General features: G+C 35.3%; 1 protein-coding gene across 2 annotated transcripts in view; it reads right to left on the reverse strand.

Annotated features, from left to right (window-relative positions):
- Window positions 1–26588, reverse strand: part of USP9X (ubiquitin specific peptidase 9 X-linked) — a 100118-nt gene that overhangs the window by 16825 nt on the left and 56705 nt on the right. Inside the window, exons 17-35 of one of the 2 annotated variants that reach the window (XM_031594584.2) lie at window positions 25212–25307; window positions 23837–24048; window positions 22142–22382; window positions 21792–21941; window positions 21552–21672; window positions 20957–21087; window positions 20468–20746; window positions 18143–18268; window positions 15833–15958; window positions 12082–12248; window positions 7330–7438; window positions 6954–7100; window positions 6676–6822; window positions 5584–5791; window positions 3553–3773; window positions 2976–3166; window positions 2354–2527; window positions 982–1123; window positions 55–805 (exon numbers count right to left, since the gene is read on the reverse strand). In XM_031594584.2, coding sequence (XP_031450444.1) covers window positions 55–805; window positions 982–1123; window positions 2354–2527; window positions 2976–3166; window positions 3553–3773; window positions 5584–5791; window positions 6676–6822; window positions 6954–7100; window positions 7330–7438; window positions 12082–12248; window positions 15833–15958; window positions 18143–18268; window positions 20468–20746; window positions 20957–21087; window positions 21552–21672; window positions 21792–21941; window positions 22142–22382; window positions 23837–24048; window positions 25212–25307 — 3739 coding nt within the window. Of the gene's footprint in view, window positions 1–54; window positions 806–981; window positions 1124–2353; window positions 2528–2975; window positions 3167–3552; window positions 3774–5568; window positions 5792–6675; window positions 6823–6953; window positions 7101–7329; window positions 7439–12081; window positions 12249–15832; window positions 15959–18142; window positions 18269–20467; window positions 20747–20956; window positions 21088–21551; window positions 21673–21791; window positions 21942–22141; window positions 22383–23836; window positions 24049–25211; window positions 25308–26588 lie in introns of both variants that reach the window. The other variant, XM_031594583.2, reaches the window with a different exon arrangement.

The following is a 26588-nucleotide window of genomic DNA, read 5'->3' on the forward strand; positions in this document are numbered from 1 at the left end:
AAATTATTCTCACAGGAAATTAATCCATAATTACCAAATTCTCAGCATACTAACCTGGAGGAGGATTTAAGTAGACACTATTACAAGTAAGCAACTTCTTTATAAACTGGAAGTACTCCAGGCTGTACTGCATACGATTATGCATGAACTGCACGTTCTGTTTCCGTACGCTTCGTTCGATGGCTGATGGCATTTTAATTTGATGTGGTTTAGTGGTGATAGCAAGTTCCGAAATGTATTTTGTTAGTTCACTGTCTTTGTCTATTGTGTCCATACGTTCATAAAAAAGAATATAAGCATTCCACCATCTCTTCTGGCGTCTGTAGGACATACGCTTCATCATATGATCAAATACTTCTCCCATGTACTCTCCACCAAAACACTGATTTTTCATTTCTTCATCATCATCCATTTTACACTCTGTCACATCTCCATCATCAAATTTATACCATCGATTTTTCTCACCATCTCCACCATTTCTCTGGATAATATAAGAGTAATAATGTCCACCACTGGCCTGGCCACTATGTACAAGCACACCAACAAGCCTGTATTTTGTGCTCCCAGAATGTTCATTTTCTGACTGTTCATTTTGTATTATTTGATTTTCAGGATTTACGTCATCTCCTTCCAATTTAGCTACACCTGCTACTGTGTAAGGCTCCATGTCCAGCTCTCTTGGAAATTCAAAATAGTCATTGAACTTGATTGCACATTCCCGTTCCCAGTCATAATCAAATCGCTTCAACTGGATGGCAAGAACTGGAGGCAACTTCTTAATCAACAAGCGTTTCACTGTGTCAACCTAAGAAAAAAAAAAGGACATGAGCAGTCATGAGTTTTGAAGCTCCTATTCATAACACTCTTACCAACAGCCAAATTCAGTAATTATAACTTTTTCCTAAACAAATTCTAAGACTGAACTTAATACAGCCATATCAGTACAGTGGTATACAAATTTTATATATAAAGAATCATTACCTTTTTGTTGCATTTTTCACAATGATATGCATTTGCACCTTCCAATAGATCTCCCTTAACATACTGTTCCAAAGAATCAAGAAGGTTTTGGTGATTTCTTATATCTACATTCAGAGTTGTGAAGGATTCCTCACATTCGTACCTATAAACGAATAAAAATGAACAGATATATGTAAGAGAAAGGTAAAACATGTTCAGCTTACATTGATGAGTTCTTTTTTTAAATTGCAGTCTGCCTACAGCTACATTACAGTATCCGTACAGGTGTCTGTTAAAGAGGTTTACCATCAGCAATTAGACCAATACTGTACAAAAATTGTTTCATGCCTACACACAACAGTTCAAAACATTTTAGAAAAGCGTTTTGATTTTTCTAACTGAATAGAACTAAATAGTTGTCTTCATAAAAATTTCTTTGCTTATTTGTGTAGATTTTTGCTGTGTTGTGATAAAACCTTCCAAGGAACTCCTAGAAATGAACCAGAAATGGCTGAGAGACAACTGGTTAAGACATCTTCGATACATTTTTCAACAGATAAAGAAGTAATGAAAAATTCAAAAGGTTGCATCCATTCCAGCATTATCCTACAGGGCCTGATTCTCTGATACACACTGAAACATACAAAAGCTTTTATAACAGTGAATACATTAGTATTTAGAAATGCTTAAAACAGTAATATTATCTGGTATCTCACAAAGTCTGTTAATTTGCTATACTCCAATAGTTTTTCTGGTCACACATTTTAATCCATGAAACTAGAAAAGTTCTTTTAATCCACATGTAAACTCAACTGAAGTTGAAAGATCATCACAACAAAATGGGTTTTTAATCAGTCTTCTCTGGCTTTTATTTACTGATTGAAGGCTAAGGCTGAACAGTCACTTTCCACAGAGTATTTTCAATAGTAATGTGTAGAGAGACCTGTCCTATGACTCAGAAATGAACTCCCATCCCTGGAGGCTCTCAAGGCCAGGCTGGATGAAACCTTGGACAGCCTGAGCTGGTGGCTGGCAACCCTGCTCACAGCAGGGGGTTTGGGCTGGGTGGGCTTTAAGGTCCCTTCCAACATGAGCCATTCTATGATTCTATGATCAGAAAGATGTTAACTGTAAGAAGATCAACTGCTTGCAGCACAAAATTTAACTAAAATTTAAATATTTATTTAAATATTTAAAGACACTTCAAGACAATTACATGAATGCTGTAGAAAAACAGCAAATTTTATGAGCTTCAAAAAAAAAAAAAAACAACTGACATACCAGTCTTGATTCTCCACTCGCTTTTATAAGGTTGTCTGCTTTAGAGCATCTTAATTGTATCTTTTTCATAAAACAAAGGTTATTTATTCTATAAGTAGACTCAAACACTTACCTATGAGGGCATCCTTGACAAATCTTCTGATCAGCAAAGGATCCTCCTAAAACTTTACTTAACATTGCTGGATGGCCCAAAGCTTTCAAAGCTTCATCTAAACTATCCACCAAGGAATTAAAGAATTCTAAAGCATCATGTTGTTCACGCAGATTTACAGGTTCACCCCAGAGTCTGAAAACGAAAGCACATGCTTGTCAAATGCATTTTGTCCTGTTCCTCAATAATTCCTTAATAAAGATTTATTGAAGTTATTAATCCCTTCTTACTGGTAAGAACTTACAGGTAAAACTACTGGTTTGTGATCTAATATATCAACTACCACTCTGTTCTTGACAGTTACTTATCAGTAAGTAGAAAAGTGCCTTTTGTGTGTAACTTCAGACTTTGTTCAGAGATTAAACACCAAGCTCAAAAACTGTTGGAATTCCAAATCACCATCTTTTTGTGAATTCTGACTTATTAACAGAATTTCACAGAAGGATGAAAAGGTAGGATAACAAATACAAATCTACACAGGTTTTGCTAATTTACAGCTCTTAATATGATTTTTTCTACTACAATTTGTTTTGTTGCATTTCAGTGTTTCAAACAGATATCAAGTAATAAATTTTCTATTTACCTAAATTGTTTCCAAAACCCTCTTGGTACATAGTATTGTAGCCTGGAAGCTGCTAAATGACCAAAAATTACTTGGAGATGTCTCAGGACTCCAATATTGTACTCTTTTCTGTCTTCTGTTTTACTCAATGCTGGTTTGTCTTCATACTGATGTGGGTAGCTAAACACATCATCTCGTGGGTCAACATTGCTCTGAAAAGCAGAAGAGAATTTGTGTAACTAGATTTGGTATTTAGTTACCTAATAATTGGTTGTATCCCTTACAGATCTATTCCTAGATTTTAACAATCAAAAGAAATAAACACTGTCTTTGCATGCACTGATTGAGTTCTGGTGACAGAAGCAACACATGGTATATTCAAGGCCTATATACACGAGGAAGAATTCTGCAAACTCGGCTACTTGTATCTTTTCAGCTGTTTCTCTGCCAAGGAGCCTACTCACATAAGAATATTATACGATTGCCCCCCCGTTAGCAGTGGAAAGCAAAATGACTGGTCACTTAAATTTAATATAAACTCTGGATCAAAAAGAATGTTGATGATGATGATAAAGAAGCTCTACCTAATTAAATTTACCTCATTGTCCTGCTTTTCATCCCCAGACATATCATCATCTACATCACTGCCTGTGCCTTCAATTGCAAGAATCCCATTCCTGATGGCTGGAATCATGTACAGCTGCTGAATAACAGAATTCATGTAACAAGTGGCACCAGCATTTTTTAATCCTACAAATCCCTTTGGTGGTCGAGGCCCAACAGGTGGTAGATATTCCCATTCTGTAAGCGCTTCACAAGCTAGGAAAAAAAATAGCAGAATGCAATTAGAAAAATTACTTTGCTATAAAGTATTAGATTTTCAGTTGTAGTATAAAGGACAGTTGCATAAAATTAGTATTAGTCTGTATCATGCTGCAGTTTAACAAAAACACTTCACTAGAACATCAATTGTTAAAATCAACACATTTTAATAAATCATAACACTACCTATAACCTTAAGATTACACCACATTCTTCCATTTTGTAATTAAAACAGTAGCTATATTTGAAAAAATAGCTTATTTATGGACAAAACATAACTCTTCCCATCAGTACTAGCAAATTTTCTATTTTAAGCATTCCAGATCTGTCATTAGCAAGTAACAAAACTAGAACATATAACCAACTAATAAGACTTTCATAAATTTGTAGTATTCTTAACATTAAATATTTATCTTACGCCTCACTTTCCTTTGCCAGGAAAGCATTTTTTAATAGTGCTACCTATATACCTTGTGAAAGATTTTTCCTCAGCCTTCTCCTTTACACTTCTAACATCTCTTCAGAATACGTTTACAATCACATATTTCCTACACTATCTGTTGTGCTGTGATTTTTAACATAAACAAATGACAACAAAGTACACAAACTTTCCTTAGTGTATGTACAGTTCATACACGTGTACTATTTTGTGTAGCGTTCTACAGTGATGTAGCATCCTTATCAAATATTTAAATAGAAGGTAACACCATAAAATCCTTCTAGTTGAGAGCACACAAGGAATTTCACACAGAAAAAGGTGAAGACAAAAGGATGAGGCAAGGGGTAAAACCACAAATCTGCTCATTTGTTCACTTGAGATGGAACTGAACAGCAAAAGACTGAAAAATCTCATACGTAACTACTCAAATGACTTTGTGACTATATGACTGACATCACAAACAAGGCAAGCAGCACTGCTATTCTCACTATGGAAAACTATTTCTAGTTGCTTATAGTTTTGCTAAAATCTACACATTTAAGCAACGAAGTTTCCAATACCAGCCTATTTGTTCCCATGTTAATATTACACTTGAAAAGTTTAGCTATCCCATACTGGGATACAGGGATGCACAAAATACGATCTAGTTTGTTCATTTTAAAGAAAATCTTTTAAATCAATCTTTTTTCAATTGATGAAAAAAAAATCTGTTATCTAAAAGATTTTTGCCATCCCTGTGAAAACAAGCTTAGATTTCATTTACTATATGCTTTTGAAACACTAAGTTGTCTGTATTTTTTTGTATGTCCTGCAATTGCTATTATCTTTCTTCAATGAGAATGAAATTCTTTAAGTGCAGAGCACTGCAGAGACAAGGCCAAAATGGAAAGAAAAATTATAGAGAAAAGGCTATGACAAAAGCAGAGCACTAGTATGGTGCTAAAAACAGGACGGTGGAGCTGTGTGGATAAGAATAACAGATCAAGTGAGCAACCAGGAGGCAGGCACTAAAAGTAAGCAAAAGAAATTTGATGAGGTGCTGGGACTGCTTAGGCAAAGCCTGAAACAATGAGACAAACAAACAAACAAAAAAAGGGACAGAATAAGGTTGTTGGGATCTAGTAGGGGCAAAGTGAAGTAGACACAGTTTGCGAAGTCAGTTTACTAACTGCACGAAGAACAAATGAAGGCTATACTAACTTTTTTAAGGTCCAAAGGCCCAATTTTACAATAAAGCACATTCCACATTAAAACCATGGTGTAAAAAAAAATTAGCTCAGTTGATAATACAAACAAAATCTATACATAATATATATATTAAAAAATAGGAAATAGTTAAAAAAAATTACATACTAGTGATTGCTGTACCTATGTAATACATCTCAGTCAAGGTGTCTACAATCTGTTTGAGATTTCGGACACATCCAACTGCTAGTGCAACTAGTAGCTCAAAGCCAGCATTAATAGTAGCTGGTGAACTACAGACTGGTATGGCCTGCTCAGCAGGCAATTCTCCATTTCTCATGTATTGTAAATAAACATTGGATGCTGGAAAGATGAAATCATCTATCAATTCCTGAAAAAGATAAAAGAAAATAAATCACTTGTTATCGTAAAAATAAACACTATTCTATAACAAGTTATAAGTTATTACATAAATGAATATCTAATAATTGGAGACATACTTAAAGATAAGAATTAAAATTTAGACCAATATCCTAATGAGCTTTTACATTTAGGAAAGAATAACTTTTATTCTAAAGCAGTTCACTGCAAATTCCTCCCCTCAAATTAAAAATAAATCTATATTGTCCTTGCTCAGTAATTTTAATTCTGCCCAATCAGTGTTATCTACAAAGTCCTTTATCAGTTACTGCTGGAAAAAAAACACTGCTGCATAATAAAAATCAGATATGTAAAGAAACCATGTCTAATTAAAGAGATGCTCAGATGTCTTGCATTTATTCAAACCTGCCATAAACATTAACAGTAATAGTTAGAAACATGGAGGAAAGAAAAATACAGCATAATGAAAGACAGTAGTCCTATACTACTGTGTTCAAAAAAACATTTAGTTGCTGTACTGAGGGACATGGTTTAGTCTGGTGACAGGTGGATGGTTGGACAGGATGATCTTGGAGGTCTTTTCCATCCTTGGTGATTCTATGATTCTAAACAGGTCTATCCTGTGTCTAGCTCACTATCCACGTGTGATGTTTGTTGAATCTTGGAAGAAGTTCACTAGTTCACAGCAACTCTACACAGCTCATGAAGAATGAGAATGCCAAGTACTCCTATGAATTAAGTGTGGGTTTTTTCTTCCTCTTTTTAATTCCAATAAGAAACTCTCTTCAAACAGTTGGATTGGGGATTTCATGGCTACAAACTACAAGAAAAAAATCTTTCTACTTATTTATAAATGACACTCAAAATTCCACAATTCAAAAAACTTGAACTTACTTTAATGAGATTAGCACCTCCTTTTTCACAACCAATATGGTATTTCTTCTCAGGTGTCTGGAATGCTAACAACTCTTTTGTTACTCCAAGGTGACCCTCTAAGATGGTTTCTTCAACACCTGTTTCCCCTGTCCTTTTTACTTCATCCTACCACAGAAGAGAAAGTTAGGATACTCTAATGAATAATATACATCACCATCTAGGAAGCTTAAAACTGTACTTCACAGCAAGGCACCAAAAATCTCATTATTAAAAATAAATTAATTCTACAAACTTACCCTGATCCTTTTCAGCCAGTCAATCTCATTATTGAGAAGAACTTCAGCATTGGGCACATTAATAGTACTGTTGTAGGCATAGTTAAGAAGATGTCTTAAGAGAGTGAAGTAGTCTCCAGAATGCTTAGCTCTCTCTCTGGCAGTACTCTATGCAAACAAAAAGTGAATGATTCGTAATTCATATATGATTCTATTTATTTTGCAGCACCCCTCTCCAACTGAAACAGAAATTGATTGTGCTGCTTACTTATATGTCAAAAGGAATTTATACCTTACTGATTTGTTAACAGAAATTTGTGTTCATCTGCAAATATTCTGTCTTAGTACTTTTACAAAGATTCACATTTGTACCAAAGCCTTCAACTGGGTAACTTACCCCTAGAACTGTAAACAGCAGAGTAATGAAGAAAAGGAGAGGTCTCTGTCCCATGCAACACCTGGTAGCCATTAAAAAGAACTGCTCCTGTGCCATTTGACGAACAATTCTAAAACAACATTTAATAGAAAAGATTAAATACAATCCGCCTATCTAAACAGAACAATTAAATCTGTATTTATCTGTCACATTCCTTAACGTCATTTTCCTAAAACTGCATGTAATGCAAGAAATGGGAATACTTTAATTATTCATTGGCTATTGACTAAGTTTCCCCTAGTGAAATTTTAGACAGGATTTACTATTATGAAATCAGATCTACAAATCAAGTATACCAAAGTACAAGAAACATAACAGCAATAAAACCCTAACCCTGCACAATACCAGCATATACTGGATTGCTAAACAAGCAATTTGCAGGCCTAAGATGTCATATGACTTTTTTTCCTTTCTAATTATGGATAAGCTGTGCCTAAAAGACAAAATAAAATGATCCTAGCAAAAATACTCATACATATCACTGTAGTAGTTTGCTATTTATCTACAGTGCAATCAAAACTTATCATGTGAAAGATAAAAGAGGGCTTCCTGAAAATTAACATGGCTGGAATTAACCGAAGCTTTCTATCTAAGCATTTCATCCCATCAGTTAAATTGAACTAGGGAATAGAGAAACATAAAGGAAAAGAAAAAAACTATTTGAAGTTTTAAATCTCTTAAGTTTGTTGTGGTACCAATTCCTGCAAAAACTGTTAGAAAAAGGACTCTGCTTGGGCAGAGAGGAAGAAAAAAAGGAAAATCAATGTTGCAGTGTCTCAACATGCAAGAAACTGAATTTTGCAGTGTCTTTTTGGTTTGGCTGTAATTGTTCTCTGCTCATGAGATCACTGTGGAAAGCACACAGAAGAATCTTATTTTCTCCAGAGTTCTTCTGCGTGCAGTTAACTGTGCTTCTAAGACATGTAAGAATGGCCATGAAGTCAAAGTGAAGAAGCCCTTAACCCAGCACTGTGTCTCTGGCGAACACCTAGGAAAGCACACGAGGGGAGAGAAGCATGCAGTGATACTCCTCCAGAATGTCTTCTCAGCTTCTAGCAATTCATGGTTCAGCAAGACCACCAAAAGCAGCCCCAACCAGCCAAACTCATGAAAGAATCCCCTCAATCCATTTCTCAACTGACGGTTTACATTACTTAAATATTACGCTCAAAAAGTTTTTACAAGTATGAAAGAGAAAGAAACACTGTTTCCTATTAATTTTTCCTTTGCTACTTCTGATTTTAAAGGTCTCTGTGGTATTCTCCTCCCACCATTTGTATCTTCTCCAATAAAAAAATGCCTCAAGTTATTCAGATGGAAATAATTTCAGAGCTTTGATCTTCCTTGTCACCGTTCTCTGATCTTTACAAGTTTTATGGCAATGCTCTGAGTTGTAGAACGACCACGGGAGGGAGAAGGTCTATTTTGTTTGTAATGACTTGTGACATTTACGGAACCGATTGCACAGTTGCTGTTTTCCTAAAACTTCTCACAGACATGTGTTTTAGGATGCATACTTTCATCTGTCTACAGTACATCTCCCACAGATACTCCTCAGGTTCATACACTTCAAGGCAAAATGAAATAGGTAAATACGGTATTTTCCTACAGTGAGAAGTGTGACTGATGAAACACACTGTCTCACACTGTTACGTCTGAGGTCTGAGCAGTACACAATATTTAAACACAAGTATCACATTTTTGTGTGGCTACAATAAACTACTACTTTTCAGGAACATTCCTACATTCTTAAGGAACCAGGAGAGGGATACAGCTCCCTCAGGAGACATCTAGTGCCACATCAGACAACATGAAAACGATGCAGAGCTGCCAGATATCACACAAGTTGCACGATGAACTCTCATTCACCTGGTGAAAAGCTGAAGACCAAATACCTCCATTATAATGGGCAACCTATACCCTATCTTAGTTGCTCCAGGATACATCTCTCTATTTAGTTATAAGTTAGCTTCTTCAATGGATCTTAAGTACCACAGCTTATCGTGGACAGTAAGAATCTGGGGAATGGTCTACGTGTATGACCAAACATTTTACAGCCATCAGTGGCATGCTTCTGGGTTCTAGGACCAGTTAGGACTATTTCAACTACGTCAGTTTTGCACTCATGGCTCACTAGTATAAAATCACTTATATAGGAGAGAACAACTGCTTTGCTGTTTAGTATTAAACATTTTGCATTCTATTTCTCAACTTATATATGGTGAGGTTATATTATGATGAAACAGCAAAAGTCCCATACAATCTCAAAAAATTAAGAACCATCAGTTAAGACACAACAATCCATCTCACTGGCTCCAGGAAGACAATATCCAAGATGTGAGACGGACCATCTTCCCTGACCTTTATGGTACAGCAAAAAGGTTTTCTCACATGCATAGTTTTGCTCATATTGTTCTGATAGAGGTTAGGAGATGAGAGAATGACGGTCAAAACTGAGAGGTGAAGAATTCTGAAAGTCTGATATTTGCAGCTCTACAAACACTAATTTGTTTGCACATCAATTCAAAACAGGAGCATTTCTTTAGTTCAACTTCACTATCTTCATTTTCAAATTGGTTTCTGTTCACACTGACGTTCAGGCTATTCTAACCATTATCTAATAATAAATAGTACTGTTCAATTCTAAGTGAAATCATCAGGTACATGTCAGAAGTTTTACAAACATATGAGAGAAAATAAATGAAGCACAACTTCTTGCATTAGGAGTATGAATCATTTCTCCATACAAACTCAGCTCATTTCCCAGGCTGGTGGAAAAACAAAGCAGAGAGTAAAGTAACTGAGCAGCAGTCCACTTTGAAAAGGGGAGCCCTTACAAAACTTCATCTTCTCTGACAACAAAAAAACCAACAAGAACACAAGAACACCACACAAGCAAAAGCTATTCCTTAATGCTACTATGTTTTTGAACGGTGAAAAGCCAATATACATTTGCAGAATTAAGCCACTGCTGTTCAGACTGGCTCCTATCCCAACAAAACATGTGCAAAGAGAAGTCCCAGCCTGAGGAATAATCTAGTTTATTCCAGTATTTTAGGAAGGAAAGTACAATGAACTATTCACTAGGCATAACAATATGAAATATTTGGGATTCAAATTTCAGACAAAGTTCAGATCAGCAAGGATATTAACCACTGGAAGAGACAGCAAAAACTGTCATGGTTTTGCAAATCTGTAAATCAAGACTAAATTTTACCAGAAGGACATTCTACCTCAATAATGTATTCTATTAAAAGGAATCTGCACAAAAAAATTGAAGACTAAAACTGCTTGACATGTGCAGATTCAGAAGGTCCCCGTTTGAACTAACAGTTCACTTACTTAAGGAAACAGAACCAGAACAGAAATAGCTGCAAAGAACATCCACCATTTTCAAAGACTAAGAATGGTAATAAGTCATCTTTGGTGCAGGTTTTTCACTGGCATTATTTTATTTGTAATAACAAAACATTGCTATTTTGTTAGTAGCTGTTTTAATACTTTACGTTGTGCTGTAAAGTAACTAAAGGTAATTTATGAACTTAAGCAATGATAACAAGCTTCAGTGAAGCTACTTAATGCAACATTCCATATACCAGGTTTTATAGTAATAATAAAGCTTGTGGATCTCCATTGTAACAATCCACAGTCTCACCAATAGGTACAAGAAGTTAATTGTAGTTCACATGCTAAAAGTCACAAGACATGCAACATATGTCCCCCAGTGCTGAGGGTTCAACCAAGATGCAGTCACTGCACCACGTGACAACTCCAATGTGACAGTTTTATACAAATGTTTGCAAAACACAGAGTCACAAGTGTTTCCATTCTCATGCAAGAAAACCAAAGGACTAAATCTTCCTCTCCTCTCTTCAAAGGACTGTATCTTGTCCTTACTTACCAGAAAGAAAGCATTTATTTGAAAGTTCTCCTGTATCTAATTCACTTAAACTTCCTAATGTAGTTTTCAGAAATTACGTGAACAATATAAATCACCTAGTATTTTACTCTAAATAAATTAAGAATTCTAAAGCTACCTATTATTAGGCAATCACTTGGCTTGACAATATACTCTGTAAGAGAACACGGAAGATAAGACTAATGGAATAGGATAGTTCAGTTTGAGGGGATCTGCAAAGATCTTCAAGCCCAACTACCTGGCCACTTCAAGGCTAACCAAACGTAAAAGCATACTGATAAAGCACCACATCAGATGCCTTGAACTTCGAGCTCTTGGATGAAGGCACTGACCAAATGCTTCTTGAACACTGACACCTCTCTAGGAAGCCTGCTCCTGAGTTTAACCACTCAGTAAAGAAACTGTTCCTAATGTCCAGTCTTCACTCCTTGACACAGCTTTGTGCCATTCCCATGCAACCAGTCATCAATGACCACGGTGCAGAGACTGGAACCTTCCTTGCTGCTTTCCCTCCTCTGGAAGCTGCCTCCCAGCCTCCTCCAGACTGCATAAGTCAAGGGTCCTCACAGTCTCCTCACAGGACACAACTTCCAGTTTAGCAGCTTAGTTATGTTTCTCTGGACACTATCATCTTATGACAGGTATCCAAATTACAGATTTATAGATTGCAAAACAGTAAATCAAGACGATTGCTGAAAAAATGTTAAATTAAGTCACTTCTCTATGTGTAGATATATATACACATGCCACACTGGAAAATAAGGCACACAAATAAAAAAAACAACAAAACTTACTTGCTGTGACAGTGCAATAGCAAATCAATGATAAACGTCTGCCATGCTTTTTCTTTACTTAGAGCATCCAGTGCTGTTGGAATCAAAGCAAAACATAGGGTCATCACCTCCAATGCTTCACAGCAAACTTGTTCATCTTCCATATCTGGTTCATTTCCTGCATTTGTCTGTGAAAATAAACAAAAAGAGCACAAAGTAGGTACAGAAGAAAAATAATTCAGAGAAAGCTCAGCAGCTTCCAGGTATATATTCTAACTACAAACTCAAACACGAATTTGTTGACTAAAGTGATTATTAACAACACATACTTAATGCACTTCACTCAGGTGCTATTCAAAGCACCACATCAGATGCCTTGAACTTCGAGCTCTTGGATTTTCAAAGGATGACCCAAATCACAAACTTAAGGTGCACAAAGTTAAATAGAAAGTCTGTAGGTAAAAGTTTCATCAGTGCTATTGTTTAGTTACTAATTTTCAGAAACAGATACTTGATTCAGCTGATTCATAACATAGCTGCTGTGGTGATTTTTGAAGTATGAATGGATATTTCTAATTAGTACATAGATTATTCTCTCCATTAAATGCTTAGTGAGTTGACTTTGGTGCACTTATGCAAAATAACTGCTTTAAGAATAAAAGTAAGCCCTCTTCTCCATCTAAGCCAAAATTAATTAGGTTGAAGAAGTTCTGAAGGAACTGAATGTGAGCAGGCTTCGATCTTAATTCATTGGTAATCTTGGCTGCAGGTTAGTAGTGTTAACCACAAGAACTGGGGGTTGGAAATAGATGATCTTTAAGGTCCCTTCCAACCTAAGCAAGTCTATGGCTCTATGAATTAAATATGTATTTGTTTTATACAAGGAGAGACTAAGTAGGCAGAAAGAATGGATTATGTACTGAACAGAGAACTAAAAACACTGATTTTAGTTGTGTAAAGCCAAAATAGGTAAGGTCACTACTACTATAGTGGGAGGACGTGGAAATTCCGAGCTGTCTCAAGATATGAAAGTAACAGCAGAAGACTTAACAAGTTCAGGACTACGTCGGCTTGGCTGGCATTGAAACCTCACTTAGAAAAAAATTATTTTTACAAGCAGGCAGGGATCTAGAAGAAATGTAGTGTGCCTTTCATATTCAAATTATTTCTCGACACTCAATCAACAGAAACTGGCCAGTCTGTATAAACACCGTACTTGCAGTACTTTAAGATTACAGGCCCTCTCTGAGGTAATAACAAGATGTCTGATACTACAAAAAGCAGTGTATAATCTTCTCAATCCACCAATCAGAGGACAGCTATACCACATTTTCTGAGGCAGTATGCAGAATAATTTCTGTAAAATCTATGCTCTCAAAATAATTTACTCCAGTTTTTCAGCTTAATTGAATTCTGTGTAGTTCAGAATCTTCTTGAAGTGCTCACAAACATTATTTCAGAAGTCAAAAATTGAGCTGATTCATAACATAGCTGCTGTGGTGATTCTTGAAGTATGGAAGGATATTTCTGATTAGTACATAGATTATTCTCTCCATTAAATGCTTAGTGAGTGGCCTGGGGGGATTTTGGGAGGGGGGTTGGAGGATTTGTGAGTTCTGGGGTGGGATTTGGGGGGATTTTGGGGGTCCTGAGGGTCCTGGGTTGGATTTGGGAGGGTTCTATGGGGAATTTCAGGGGTTCTGGGGAGGACCCCCTAAGTTGACACGACTATTCTGAAAAGCTGCTTAATCTTCATTTCACAAAATTCAGCCCACTTTTTTTTTCCCTTGAACTAACAGTTAATGTTAAATCTCTGCCCCACTTAGCAAAATGTTTTTACAATTTAAGAATAAATAAATAAGATCGAGTTTAGTGGTCAACTTAGGAAACAAAGTTTTCCTTAAATCATTTTTTCTCGCATGTAAGCCAGAATTTTCTAGTCACTTGTATATTCAATCTCTATAAAAACTACCACACGAGCTATTTCCTCTACCCTGACACTGAATGCAACGTATGAGATAAACAATGCATCTTTTCTTGCACCATACTAATCTGTTTCTGTGATAGGTTTTTCTATCAATGTTATTTAATTGTATCATATTCTCAGTTCCTATTACTTCTTTCAAGCAGTTTTTCCCTTTGACTTTTATGTCCCTTTTCCTTAACATAAACCAAATGCAGCTGTCATTTATTAAAAATGTCCATGTAAGAGTAACAAACAAATAAAAATAAACAAACAGCTCTGAAGAATAACCAGTAACAGTGTTATTATGAAATATTGAAAAGCTTTTGAGGTCTATGCAGTTTAAATTTCACTTATTTTTAGACCACAATTGCTTAAAAATATTTTTACAGAATTCAACTGTAAAATTCTCACCCAGAAAAATGTCAGAAACAAAGCAAGATATTTAAATCAAATGAAAAATACTGTTTGTATAATGCCTCTTTACTTAATCCTAAAATCACAAACACAGTAAAATAAGGCATATCTGGCAGCAGCAGAATGCTTTATATGTTATCAACAACAGAAGTAAATGCCATAAAAATGTTATTCAGTGAAGGAGGAATAGTCGTGGCTTAACAGTATTTTTAAGCTGCAATAAAAGACAAAATCCTCCTGCATTACCCTTGCGCAACCTGATCACTGACCCAAATAGGAAATAAACAGTGCCATGGTTAAGACCACAGCACAGGGCATGCTCTCAACTCAACCAAAATAAGTTACATTAGTCAGCATATTAAGAAAAGGAGAAATGTGCACATAATTTTATTTAGTTCTGGTCAAACGTATTTTCTCTTCTACACTTCTACTCTTAGAACTTACATCAAACGTACAGATGTAAGAGTACATCTTAGTATTCATTTAAATGCAAGTTATCAGCTCAAAAACAAAAGGAGTGGGGGAAGGAAAATAACTTGTTTCATGAAGTCATTTAGCAGTCATAGGAGCAGATGCTATCATACCCCCTATGTAAGCTAAATGGAAAGATACTACCTCTTGCTCAAGTAAATAAGAGAACATTTAAAGACAACAGTTAATAATATATGCAAAATCTACCTATATATTGCTTTCACTTTTATTTTCAGGACAGTATTAACAAGTAATAAATTTAATGTTTTAAGACAAGTTTAGAGACCAGCAACAAAAAATATGAGTTGCAGTCAAGTCAGGAGTTTACTGTTTCACTTAGCTATATGCATTTGTTAACTGCAGTGTGGTGTCATAGTGAAATACACCCAATGTGTGAAACCATGAAAAGGATTTACCTATCTGCACTACGAAATAAAAATGGTAAAAAAAAACAAACAAAATACCACCATGATTATTGTTCACAGAGTTTCACCAGTGCTTCAGCATCATTTTCAGAAAAATTAGCTCTTGTTTCTTGTTGCAGACTGCATATGTTTTAAATCAACTTTTGTAGAATAGACCTTTAAATCTGAAGACTAGGAAAAATGAGCATTGCAAGAAGCACTTCTTTCTTAGGTGTGGAATCTGAGTTTGCTGGAAACAAGTTATAGTGGCTTATAGAACAGATGCTTTTTTTCTTTTTTAAATTGACATTAGATTCAAGCTACAATGCAACAATTATGGAGAAAAGGAATTCAGAATAGGAAATTAAAGAGTTGTATGACACCTGACACACAATACTAGACTCCAAAATACATAATCAAGACAACTACCTAAAAACTCATAATACTCCTAAGCCTGAACTGGCTGGCCCTACTCTTTTTCTAAATGAAGGAATAGTCATAAAAAATAAATTCTTACCTTTTCATAGATTTTACTGATTTCCTCATTAGAACTGAACACAAGTTGAACTGACCCACAACCAGACGCCCAGACAATTTTTTGCACTGCCCTAATAACACAGATATCAGGTATATATTTTGAAGCCTGGAAGGGGAGTGAGGGAAGAGAGATTAAAAAATAAGCATGTATTTTATATGTATCACAGAATCTTAAATTGTAACATTACAGTAAGCAAATGAAGTTTAAATTTTGAAAACAAGCCATTGGCTACTTCAAGGATGTCTGAAACAAATGTTCCATCTTTTGCTTATACTTAAATTCTAAAAATTCCTTGAGTTGAGAGAAACAAAAACAAGCACGCATCTAGAAGGCATGCATCATAGAAAGTAACATAACAAATGTAAGTTACTTGACAGTTTGCCTCCTGACTTATTACTACCTATTCTAGCTAATAGCTAGACAAACTAAAGCTTATCAAGTACCTGACTAATACATAAAGAGATTCCCTTGTTTTCAAGTTACACAGGATTTTAAATGAGCAAGAATGCAGATCACATATCTTATGGATACAGAATCACTCTTCAGTCCTTTGGACATAGTCTGAGCTCATATACAGTAGTTTCTATTGATGTACTTTAATCATGACACAAACAATTTCTGCTTAAGTATTACTATCATTACATATAGCTTACATCACTTGAGTCTATACTCAAACTGTCAAAACATTTAGCAATCTTTAGTAACAGATAGACAGCTCTCAGTTTCAACTTTTACTTTCCTAACAGTATCATTTAATAATAAAATGAGACTTTAAAAGCTTAATGAATAAACCAATCTTATCAAGAGAGTTGAACATGTATTCCAGCTACTAAACATTAACAATTGCTAGAAGATAGGTATTTCACCCTTGTCACAAGCAAAGCAATCTTACCACAGCAGCATCACAAGGAAAAAATGTCACAGAAAAAAACCGTTTTCTGATTTTATCTCATTGCAGCTTTAAAATCATAAACCAAAACTTTTTTTTTTTTTTAAACAGTGAAAGATTTCCTTCTGTGCTGGCAGATATAGAAACAATGCCAGATGTTTATTTTTTATTTTTAATTGTGAGGTTAAGAGGGAAGTCTCTGACCACAAAAACAGAATATTTATGAAATCTAGATCTATACCAGTTCTAATAATTTCAGAACATTAGATGTTAATGTCAACAGTAATACTGAGTATCCACACGTAAAAGACATCCAGTGTTTGTCTGCTCTGATGTGCCTTATCCATACTTCACCTCAAAAGAGACTTCTGTGGAATGAAATTGGAGTTCCAATTTCTGTCAACTGGCTGACTTTTACACATAAAATCAACTATGGATGTAAAACCACCACTAATGGAAGACAAATGCTCAGTCTAGTACAGTGTGCTTTCTTTAGACAGTATTCTTTCTTCACAAGAGTTGCTGAATGCTTTTCAGCAGAAAGATGGTCATTTAAGATTGCTTTTATTTAGGTGTCTTATAAATGTTCTGAAGATAACTTTGCAGAGATTCTATACCACACTGAAAAACAATATTCACTGCTTCCATATTGGAAACAGAAGTTTCTCAATTTACCTTGAAAATAGTTGTAGCAGATCTAATTTTAGCTTCTACTCAATTCAGCAGAATTTACAGATGTATTCACTAACATGACTCAACTCCAAAAGGAGTTGGTCATACCATACAGTATCATACAGATGCTCTATTTTTAAAGAACATTACTTAACATTACTCAGCTCCACAATCCAATTTCTCACTTGCATCGTTAAAGGATTTTCAGTATTTAAAGATACACCAGTAGCGATTTCACACTCATCTTCCAGCAATTCAATTCATATTTAAAATTTCCTCCTATTTTCTGTGTTTCTCCTCAAGAGAAGTAAATTACTTAAAAACCGAAGTATAAAAGAAGATAAAAACAAGACGAAAATATCACAAAAATGCTCTTGGAAACAAACCAAATACCTGCAACATAATTAAGTTATTTAAAACCACTGCAATGTGTTTCTCAAGTTCTGATGCAAGTGCAACAATATTCACAATCCATTAAAAAAATTGTGCAGAACCCATCTCACTTAAGCCTCTTCATGCCATTAGACCGTATTTCATAATTTCATATGGAACTTATGAAATACTTTTAAACAGTTCACAGCTTATTTATTAACCATGCGAACGGCACTTTAAGTTTTTATGGCATTGTAGGAGGAAAATCCATTTATTACAAAGTTATAAATTTAAGCATTAAAAAACTGATTGGGAGGGAGGGGGTAGAGGAAATATACACAAAGGAATTCACTAACCTCATCAGATATTTGCTGTGCAAGACGTATTGCTACATTTCTTAGCATGCATTCTGAAGTTGGATTAGGAATGTTTTGTAGGGCATTTTGTAGCACCACTGCCTGGTCATGTGTAGCCTGGTTTATCTGTAAGAAAGGATTTCTTATTTCTTACATGAAAGAAAAAGAAAGTGAAGTGATATGAAAATATAAACATAATTTATTAGTACTAGGCATGATCATGGGTAACTACTTACAGAAATTATAAACCAAGAAAAAAAATTTCTGAATGGATACCATCACATATCAAGATTCACTGTACGCGTGGTACGTGTAAAATCATGAAGCTAGGAGACTTGAAACTATTTCTATGTAGGGATTTGTCACTGGTCAGATTATTTCAGGTTAACTGAACACTTTGAATTACAATGCCTCCTTCTCTTTCTGTTGATATACGGAAAGGTTTGTTAAGAAATGGATCTCCCTCCAGATTATCTAATAGCATCTACACTGAACACAGTTCAATGTAATTAAGTACCATTTTAAGCATCTGAGTTAAAAAAAGAATTCAATAATGCTCTTAACTTGCTGTCCTCTTTTTTACCATATTTTCACAGGACAAAGAGCAACAAGAGAAGCTTTTATTTTTTATTGTTTTGAGCATGAAGCTTAGTCTGACTCTACAGTCTTGACCAGTAAAACCTGAAAGGATTCCTTTTTTATGCAAATTTGTTTGAAAAGACTGCTGTGGATAGAAGCTAAAATTTTTTGTGCAAAAGGGTTATCCATTTTTTAGTACAACTCCATTCAAAAAACCTCTCTCAGATGCTGCTCAGAAGACACTACAAAGCTGTTCTGTAATGCCTGGCACTGGTCATTTCCTTTGCTGTGTCAGCTTCACTAAAATACCTGACTTGAACAAAATCACACAACTCCCACTGAAGACAGTAATAGAGTTGACAATTAGCTGTCAGGAGCAGGCTATAAAAGGATCATGCATAACATGGGACAACTCATGGATCTATGTACCAGAATACTATATTTAACTACCTTATTGATTCAACAACTTTCAATAGAAGAACAAAAATACGGCAATTGCCTTCAACAGGCCCTAATGATAGCAGCAGACTGACAACAAGACGACTGTAGACAGTCTTTGTTTCCTCACTCTCCAGTACTGCTGGAAAGCCAAAGCAGAAAGTTAAGCTATGCTACTTTTGATTTAGATACAATAGGTCATAAATGTTTACAAATCCCACCTCCATCTCAAGGAGTAAGCTTACTGATTTTGCAGCAGTTAGGAGTATCAAGACCCAAGTCCTTCAAAGAGGACAATGGTGAAAGCTGCGAGAACTGCTTTTTACAGCAGATCAGTTAATAATGAAGTTAGGTGTTTGTAGCTCTATACAGTGAATGTCAGCTGTCACAGACAAAGGTTTCAATCACATAAGTGGTCAGTGTAAATCACTCACAAATGTGTTTTAAGACACTAAACTGATGCTGTGCTCCAAACTGCCTTTTTAATCCTCACAAGAAAATATAACAGTAAATTTTATTCATTTTAATAGATGAAGACTAGAAGGGCAAACTAGTTTCTTCAAGATGTCTCTAGTACATTCTCATGAGACATAAAAACTTCTTTACCTCTTAACAGTCATCAAGACTTGATTTCTTTGAAAATGAATGGATCTGGTATCTTCCAGACGCACATACCCGGAATAGGTATTTATTTTTCCAGATATAAGGGGAAATTAATTCTCTGCTTCAAAGAAGAAACTTGCTAAATATTCTGGTATAAACTGCTCTAAAGCTCTGAGCTCTTTGCCAAAGGCATATTCTCAGAGCACAGAAATAAAATCTTGGCCTACAACATATTTGTTCAGATACAGAAAAATTTATGGACCATACTAAACATGCACAAATTTTACTGCTTTGAACATATCACTGAGGTGATATGTCACTTATGTCAATTGCCCTTTCCAACTCTAAGAGGCCCTAGTGCAGAATACCTTTCTACTATAATCACTTAGCTTTGCAACACACTTTAACAGCCCAAAAGAATCTGGGTTTATGTTTATGGTATAGGCATACTTGAAAACTGGAAGATGCCTGTACTGGGAATTATGTAAACTGTTGAAAAGCATATGAAATCTCATGCTTGACTTTTCACAGATTGAAAGAAACAGCGCTTTGTCTCTCTTTAAGATTTGTGAGACAACATTATCTGAAAGTTCTTTGTACACACATTATTCAAAGAGACTGTCAATGGAGCGTAGATATATATTTGCTGCAGACAATATTAAGTCACAAGACATTGATATTTGCATCAAGGAAGATTTATATTACCGGTGAAATTGTACTTGTGCCTTCCACAACTGGTTGACAGGCTTCTGCCACAGCTCGAACATGGCCATATCCAATTGCTGTTAGCAATAACTTGGCTATTTTTAGAGCATTAAGGTAGGCACCCCTTCGAGTTTCCATATCTGCGTTTGGCAGGAAGTTATTTCGAGTCAGCATACTCAATACAAGAGGCAAACCACCACTTTTTAAGAAGTTGTACTGGAAGTCGCTGGCATCTTCTCCCAGAGGTGCACTGGCAGGCATTAACAAGGCATAAACTACCTGTAGAACAAGAGAGAGTTAATTAACAGAGATACACATGTTTGAATGTAAGTGATTAAACACAGACTATGCTGGAATACATCTTAAGCTTTGATGGCAATGACTGTACACCAGTTTACTCCAGGCTTTCACAATGTTACTGAAAAGATAGTGAAAAAAAAAGAAGAGTTGAAGATCTTTATTTTTAAAGAAAAGCAAAGTATCACAAACCTCTGTTAGATATAGCACTTGTGAGGCAGAGGGACCAAAAAATAGAGAGTCAAGGGATGGACTAAGGCTGCTTTCTCCAAGTTTTGCGTGATCTAAACAAATAGCTCTTAGTTTCTCAACTGTAGTGTTATCTGCAATACAATGAAAACTTATAAACATCTTGTAATATAGCTACTTCAGAACAAGTCAGTATTGTTCACAATTAATAATATGAAAAAATTCAGTATGTCAGAAAAGTTGCAAAAAACGTGAATGACAGACAAGATCAGACTATGAAAGGTCATGCAGTGTTTATTTCTGTCACTAGAAGTGATCAAGCTAAATTAGTACAACAAAGCCCCTCAACATACGATGCTTCTCTCTCTTTTCACTGCACTGTAGCATCAAATCCCACTGTCAACTGCAAACATTTCTAGGACATGAAATAACTAATTTAGGACATACATCTACAACCCCAACTAGCATAACATTCATTACATAAAAGTAATGAATTTTAAAAAAACAATAAATTAGCAGAAAATATAAAATATTTCAACTATAATTTTTATGTAACAGGCAAGAAATGAAGTCATTAAAGGAAGAAATTAATTTTTACCTGGTGGCATGAGCTTCATAAGAACACGTGCTCCATCTCTAAGAGGTGGCATATTTAGGCTACTGCCCAAGTCTGCAACTTGCCAAAGAAAAGAAATGTATCGAGGATGCAGTGACATGATCTTAAAACAAGCAAATAAATAAATTAAAAAACAAATAAAAACACAACACAAAAATCATTAGTTAAAGACAAGTTGAGAAGAAAAAACATTTTAAAACCATCACTTCAGTGTATGCTTACCACCCCAGGCAAACAGCTTTCGACTTCTGGGTTTGGACCATCGCTGTAGTGATTGCCATGGTTGCCCGGAGAACCAGTTGAAGAGTCAGAAGAACTATCGGGACTTGAGGGCATATTAGAATTTATCTGTGTAAGCTTAGCTGTAATTAGCTGCAAAACATAACCAGAGTTTTAATGCTATGGAAAAATGGAAATTCTTTATTAAATAATCATCTAAGATAATGTTAATGGCATGTTATAAGAATGAACAGAACTACTTGACAAGAACCAATGACTCCGTCCACTCTTTAATTATTTAGAAAAGAAAAGCAATATCTTAACTTACATAAATATCAACTTGCAACACTTACCGTTTTATCTTTGAGATTCAATTGTCCGATTAATTTTCTATCATCTGCAGGATCCACCAGCTCACCACCAATGAACAGTTCTACTTTTGTGTGCGCACTGTTGGCTTTAATACGATTGAGAATACAACGCCGCACTTGGCCAATTGTGTCATTTGTGTGAGACCAAATATCCAAATCTTCCACCTGTCGGCCTTGGTTTGGAAAACGAACTACCAGTGTGATATGTTTTCCACGGAAAGCTCTAAAAATAAACAAACCAGATAAAGTTCTTTTGACCTCATAAAGTAAGTTAATTTTTTCCTTCTGCATTTTGTGCTTCAGATATTATGACAGCAAATCTGTACATACGACAGTACACTCCAGATTATTTTGTGAAGGCATCAGTAATTGTGCAAGCTTAAAAGATTTAAAAATACCAAGATGAAAAAAAGCCATCAGGTCACCAAGTCTTAATATGTCTTCTGTCAAAAGCTTTTAGAAGTTCTATATTAGAAGTCTGCTTATAAAAACACCATGCTTTAAAAAAGTAAAGGGCAAAAAAGGAATAAATATTTTCACAATACTAGTGACCACACTTAGTATGCTAAGGTATCTGCTATTAAGTGTGTGTCCAGATAACCTCAAACTAAACAACAAAAAAAAAGGCAAAAATTTCTCATAAGAGCTTCTTGCTAGCAAGACCTGTGAAAAAATTAGTCTAATCACATAAGCAGCCCATATAGACAAGATGCACCGGCAATAAACAACAGAACACGGATCTTATCATCAACGTATACAACAAAAATGCTGTAGGAGAAATACAATTTCCGTCACAGCAGGTGATGTCAAAAAGTGTATTCAAAGTAAGAAGGGGGACAACAAACCCTCACCATTACTAAAATTACATTAACCACATCATAAATCTGAGGCAATCTCAGTGTATTCCTTATGACTTTTTGAGAATTTCTTCCCACATGCAGCATATACTAACAGTGGAACAATGAAGCAGTCCTCTCTTCTGCTTTCCCGTCCAATGAAATGAATAGTTGCGTAGATATTTTCACAAACATCAGATTAAATCACTTCCCTCTTCTTTGTACAAAAGATGGAGTTAGGGAAGGAACAGCTAGGATTTCAGTTTTTTACTCGAGGACTTTACAAACAGAAAAGTGAGAACATACAGAAAATGTATATACTTTACAAGTGCCATTCTGCTCTCCCCCATTTAATGGGAATATTCCATTTAGTATCTCTAAATTTAAGCTTGCAAGGCAAGATCAGCATCTCTAAACAACTGTGGAAGTGTAAGATACATGTTCACAACGTATTTTTTTTTTATGAAAAAACTATGAAAACAATGAGGTTTCACCCATGCTAACTTAGAGAAAGGTACTGCTTTTGCGTTAACTATTTGAAAAATAAATACATTGTAAACAATTGAGCCTCAAGGTATATACTGTGCCAGTTACAGAACAAAGCACTAGAAACCATATTATTCTCAGGTCCCCTATTCCCTTAGCAGAACGCCTGTATTTGCATGACCCTTCACGTATTCTTTTTTAAACTACAAATCAGAATTTAGTACAAATATAACAATTTTGAAATTCTGTAAATACACCCCATGAAAAGAAACCCTTTAGAACATGCAGTCACAAAGATGTTCATAATATTTTAGTTAAGAGAAAACAAATTATAATAGTCCATTCTCACACGTACCTTGACATAGGTAGAATAGTTCTTTCTTCATGGTAGTCACTGTCACATTCGTTTATATATTCTCTTAAAACAGTCAACACTCTCACCATTCGTATTGCTTCTTGTCTTGCACAATTAATACTATCTTTATCTCCATCCAACACACACAATGTATCATAGGAGGCTTTGAGACGATCAAAACAGGACTGAATGAAGTCTTCATGAATCACTACCTAATGACATAAAAATTGTCACAATTACAAGAAATGCTAAAAGCCTGCATAATCAAATCATATAAGTAAAAAAAAAAGGTAAGTAACTCTATAAAGTTGTTTTATTCCGTGTTAGAATAAGCTCCCATTGATGCTGAACTCTAACTTCATCTGCACTTCAAAATCTTGCACAGGTCATTGGTAGCTCTTAGCGTAGAGTGCAAATCTGCCCTTCAATAGAAAAAGTGGAAGTCTGTACAGAGAAATAACTAAATTGGACTCTTATCCTTCTGCTTGATTCCTAACACAGCATCAACTTGCATCTGCCCTAAACTGACACACAACCTGTTGTATCACTGAAGATCTGCAAAAATTCCCAGGTGCGAGGAAAGCATTTCTACTGCAGACTACATTACATCATAGTCATGGCAGTAAACCCAATCCAGTATTCACTTTTCTTGGCAACAATTCAGGAGCAGAGGAGTTACCAGCACACTGAAGCATAGTACTTGCATGTACATTAAGTAAAACCAACATTTCCTAGAAATGTCTGATGTAATCATTTGCAGATGGACAGATCTATGCATGCCTACCAAGTTTTCAGCCACTACAGCAAGATACAGCTCGCATGGCTGTAAGCACACCACCTACAGCAGCTGTATTCAATCTATGAGACTGGGAGCACCGAAGACTACATAAGAAGTTTTTTTTTTTCTTTTGAGGACAAATAATGAAATTTTTAAGGAATACAACTGGCAGGCTACCAACTGGAGACTGTTGGGACAGTATTCCCCCACAAACACTGTACCTCCCCTGACCTTTCAGAAACTCATGATCTCTCCTCTCTATCCATTGAAATCTCTCCCAGCAAATACTAATAGATGAAGGAAATATCTGATTTGTTAGAGTTCAGCTTGACAATTATATGGGACACTATGATCCTTTGAAAGGGACGAAACAAAAATATTAGACTAGCTTGTGACAACACTCAACATATCTAGCTAACAAACATGTTGGTGCTCTTAATTCTGTATCTGATCAGAATCTGACAGCTGGACACTTGAGTATACTTTTTAAAACATGGAAACTATTCCCCGATTTCAAACTTTCAAATATAAAAATACTGCACTGAATTTTACTACTTTTTTTTTCCTATCATATTGTAACACATATTATAATCTTACCTGATTAACTTGTAACCGTGGACCAAGGTTAGTATAGATCTCTTTAAGAAGATCAATTGCTCTATTTGCAATGTCATCGTTTCCCTGAATCACAACCTAGCATAGTAAAAAAACCAAACCAACAAGTATTAGAACATGATACAACTTTCTGGTATAAAATTTAAAAGCAAAATGACTACATACAAGCATCTTCAGACAGCAGTAGTCTAACTTATAAGACTTACATATGGCTAAAATTCTTAGTTATATACAACCAATACAAATTATGAGTAACTGTGTAAGAGTCAAAATTAAGAAATCAGTACTTTAATGGAGTTCAGAACAAAAGCTGATGTTTCTATAAACAGAATGAAAGTAGACTTCAAATATTCATGTTCACACACTTTCATTTTCACTTGTTTCAGTGAAGAAAACAACTTGTTAAAATAATAGCATTCGAATCTGTCTTCAAGTAACATACATTTGGCTCCATTTAAATGAGCTAGATTTGCAAGTTCTGTTAGCATTCCTTTAGGATACCTGGGCATTTAAACTACAATAATAACAGCATTATAAAACAGAAGTTTTTGAGATGCTTAAACAAATTATATTAAAGATGAAAAAAACACCAGAGTTTTAAAGTATCTTAGATGGCTGGGGCTGGGTGGTTGGGATGTAAGGACTTGAGTTCTTTTTACCTGATAATCTAAGTTTTCATTACTATTCATCAGGTCAGAATGGATGCTGAAAACAGACCCTACAGGGGGCCTCTGCAGGATGTTGGTCAAAAGTGTCATGAGTTCTCATGCTGCCAAACAGTTGGGCAGAACCAAGTAAGTTGATTTTCACAACGAATATATGCTACTATTATGTCTAGTATTATATAGGCATTATGTGCACAAACACTGTGCGCAAACTTGTAAGAAATCTTCATCTACTTTGGTTTCAACTGTTATAATGATGATTATAATGATTAAAAAACCTAAACGTTCAACAGGCCACAGCCAAAATTACTGAAGACTCTTGCTTTATGAACAGCACATTGTTTGAAACACAGCCATGATACTCATACCATATGATGCTGTGGGTTCTATGCAGCTCTTCAATATTACAAAGACTGAAAACAACTAAGCACCAAATTTCTGTTTTTCAGATTTCAGATTGGCAAGTTTCAGAAGGCTTTTTACACAAAAATTACAATGCTTTTATAGAAAAGCTATAACCATCTTTAGGTAAAAGGTTGTGGATACAAGAGAGAATCAAACCAGCCATCACTCAGACTAATCTGGAATCACTCCAGCTTACCATGCTAGAAGGAACAATGAAGCACATAAAACGAAGTGAAGGTGTATGGAGTGGATTATAAAGGTGGAAAAAGAGACCTACAGAAAATTCACC

The sequence above is a fragment of the Phasianus colchicus genome, chromosome 1 (assembly GCF_987193195.1).
Source record: "Phasianus colchicus chromosome 1, bPhaCol1.hap1.1, whole genome shotgun sequence".
Lineage (NCBI taxonomy): Eukaryota > Metazoa > Chordata > Aves > Galliformes > Phasianidae > Phasianus > Phasianus colchicus.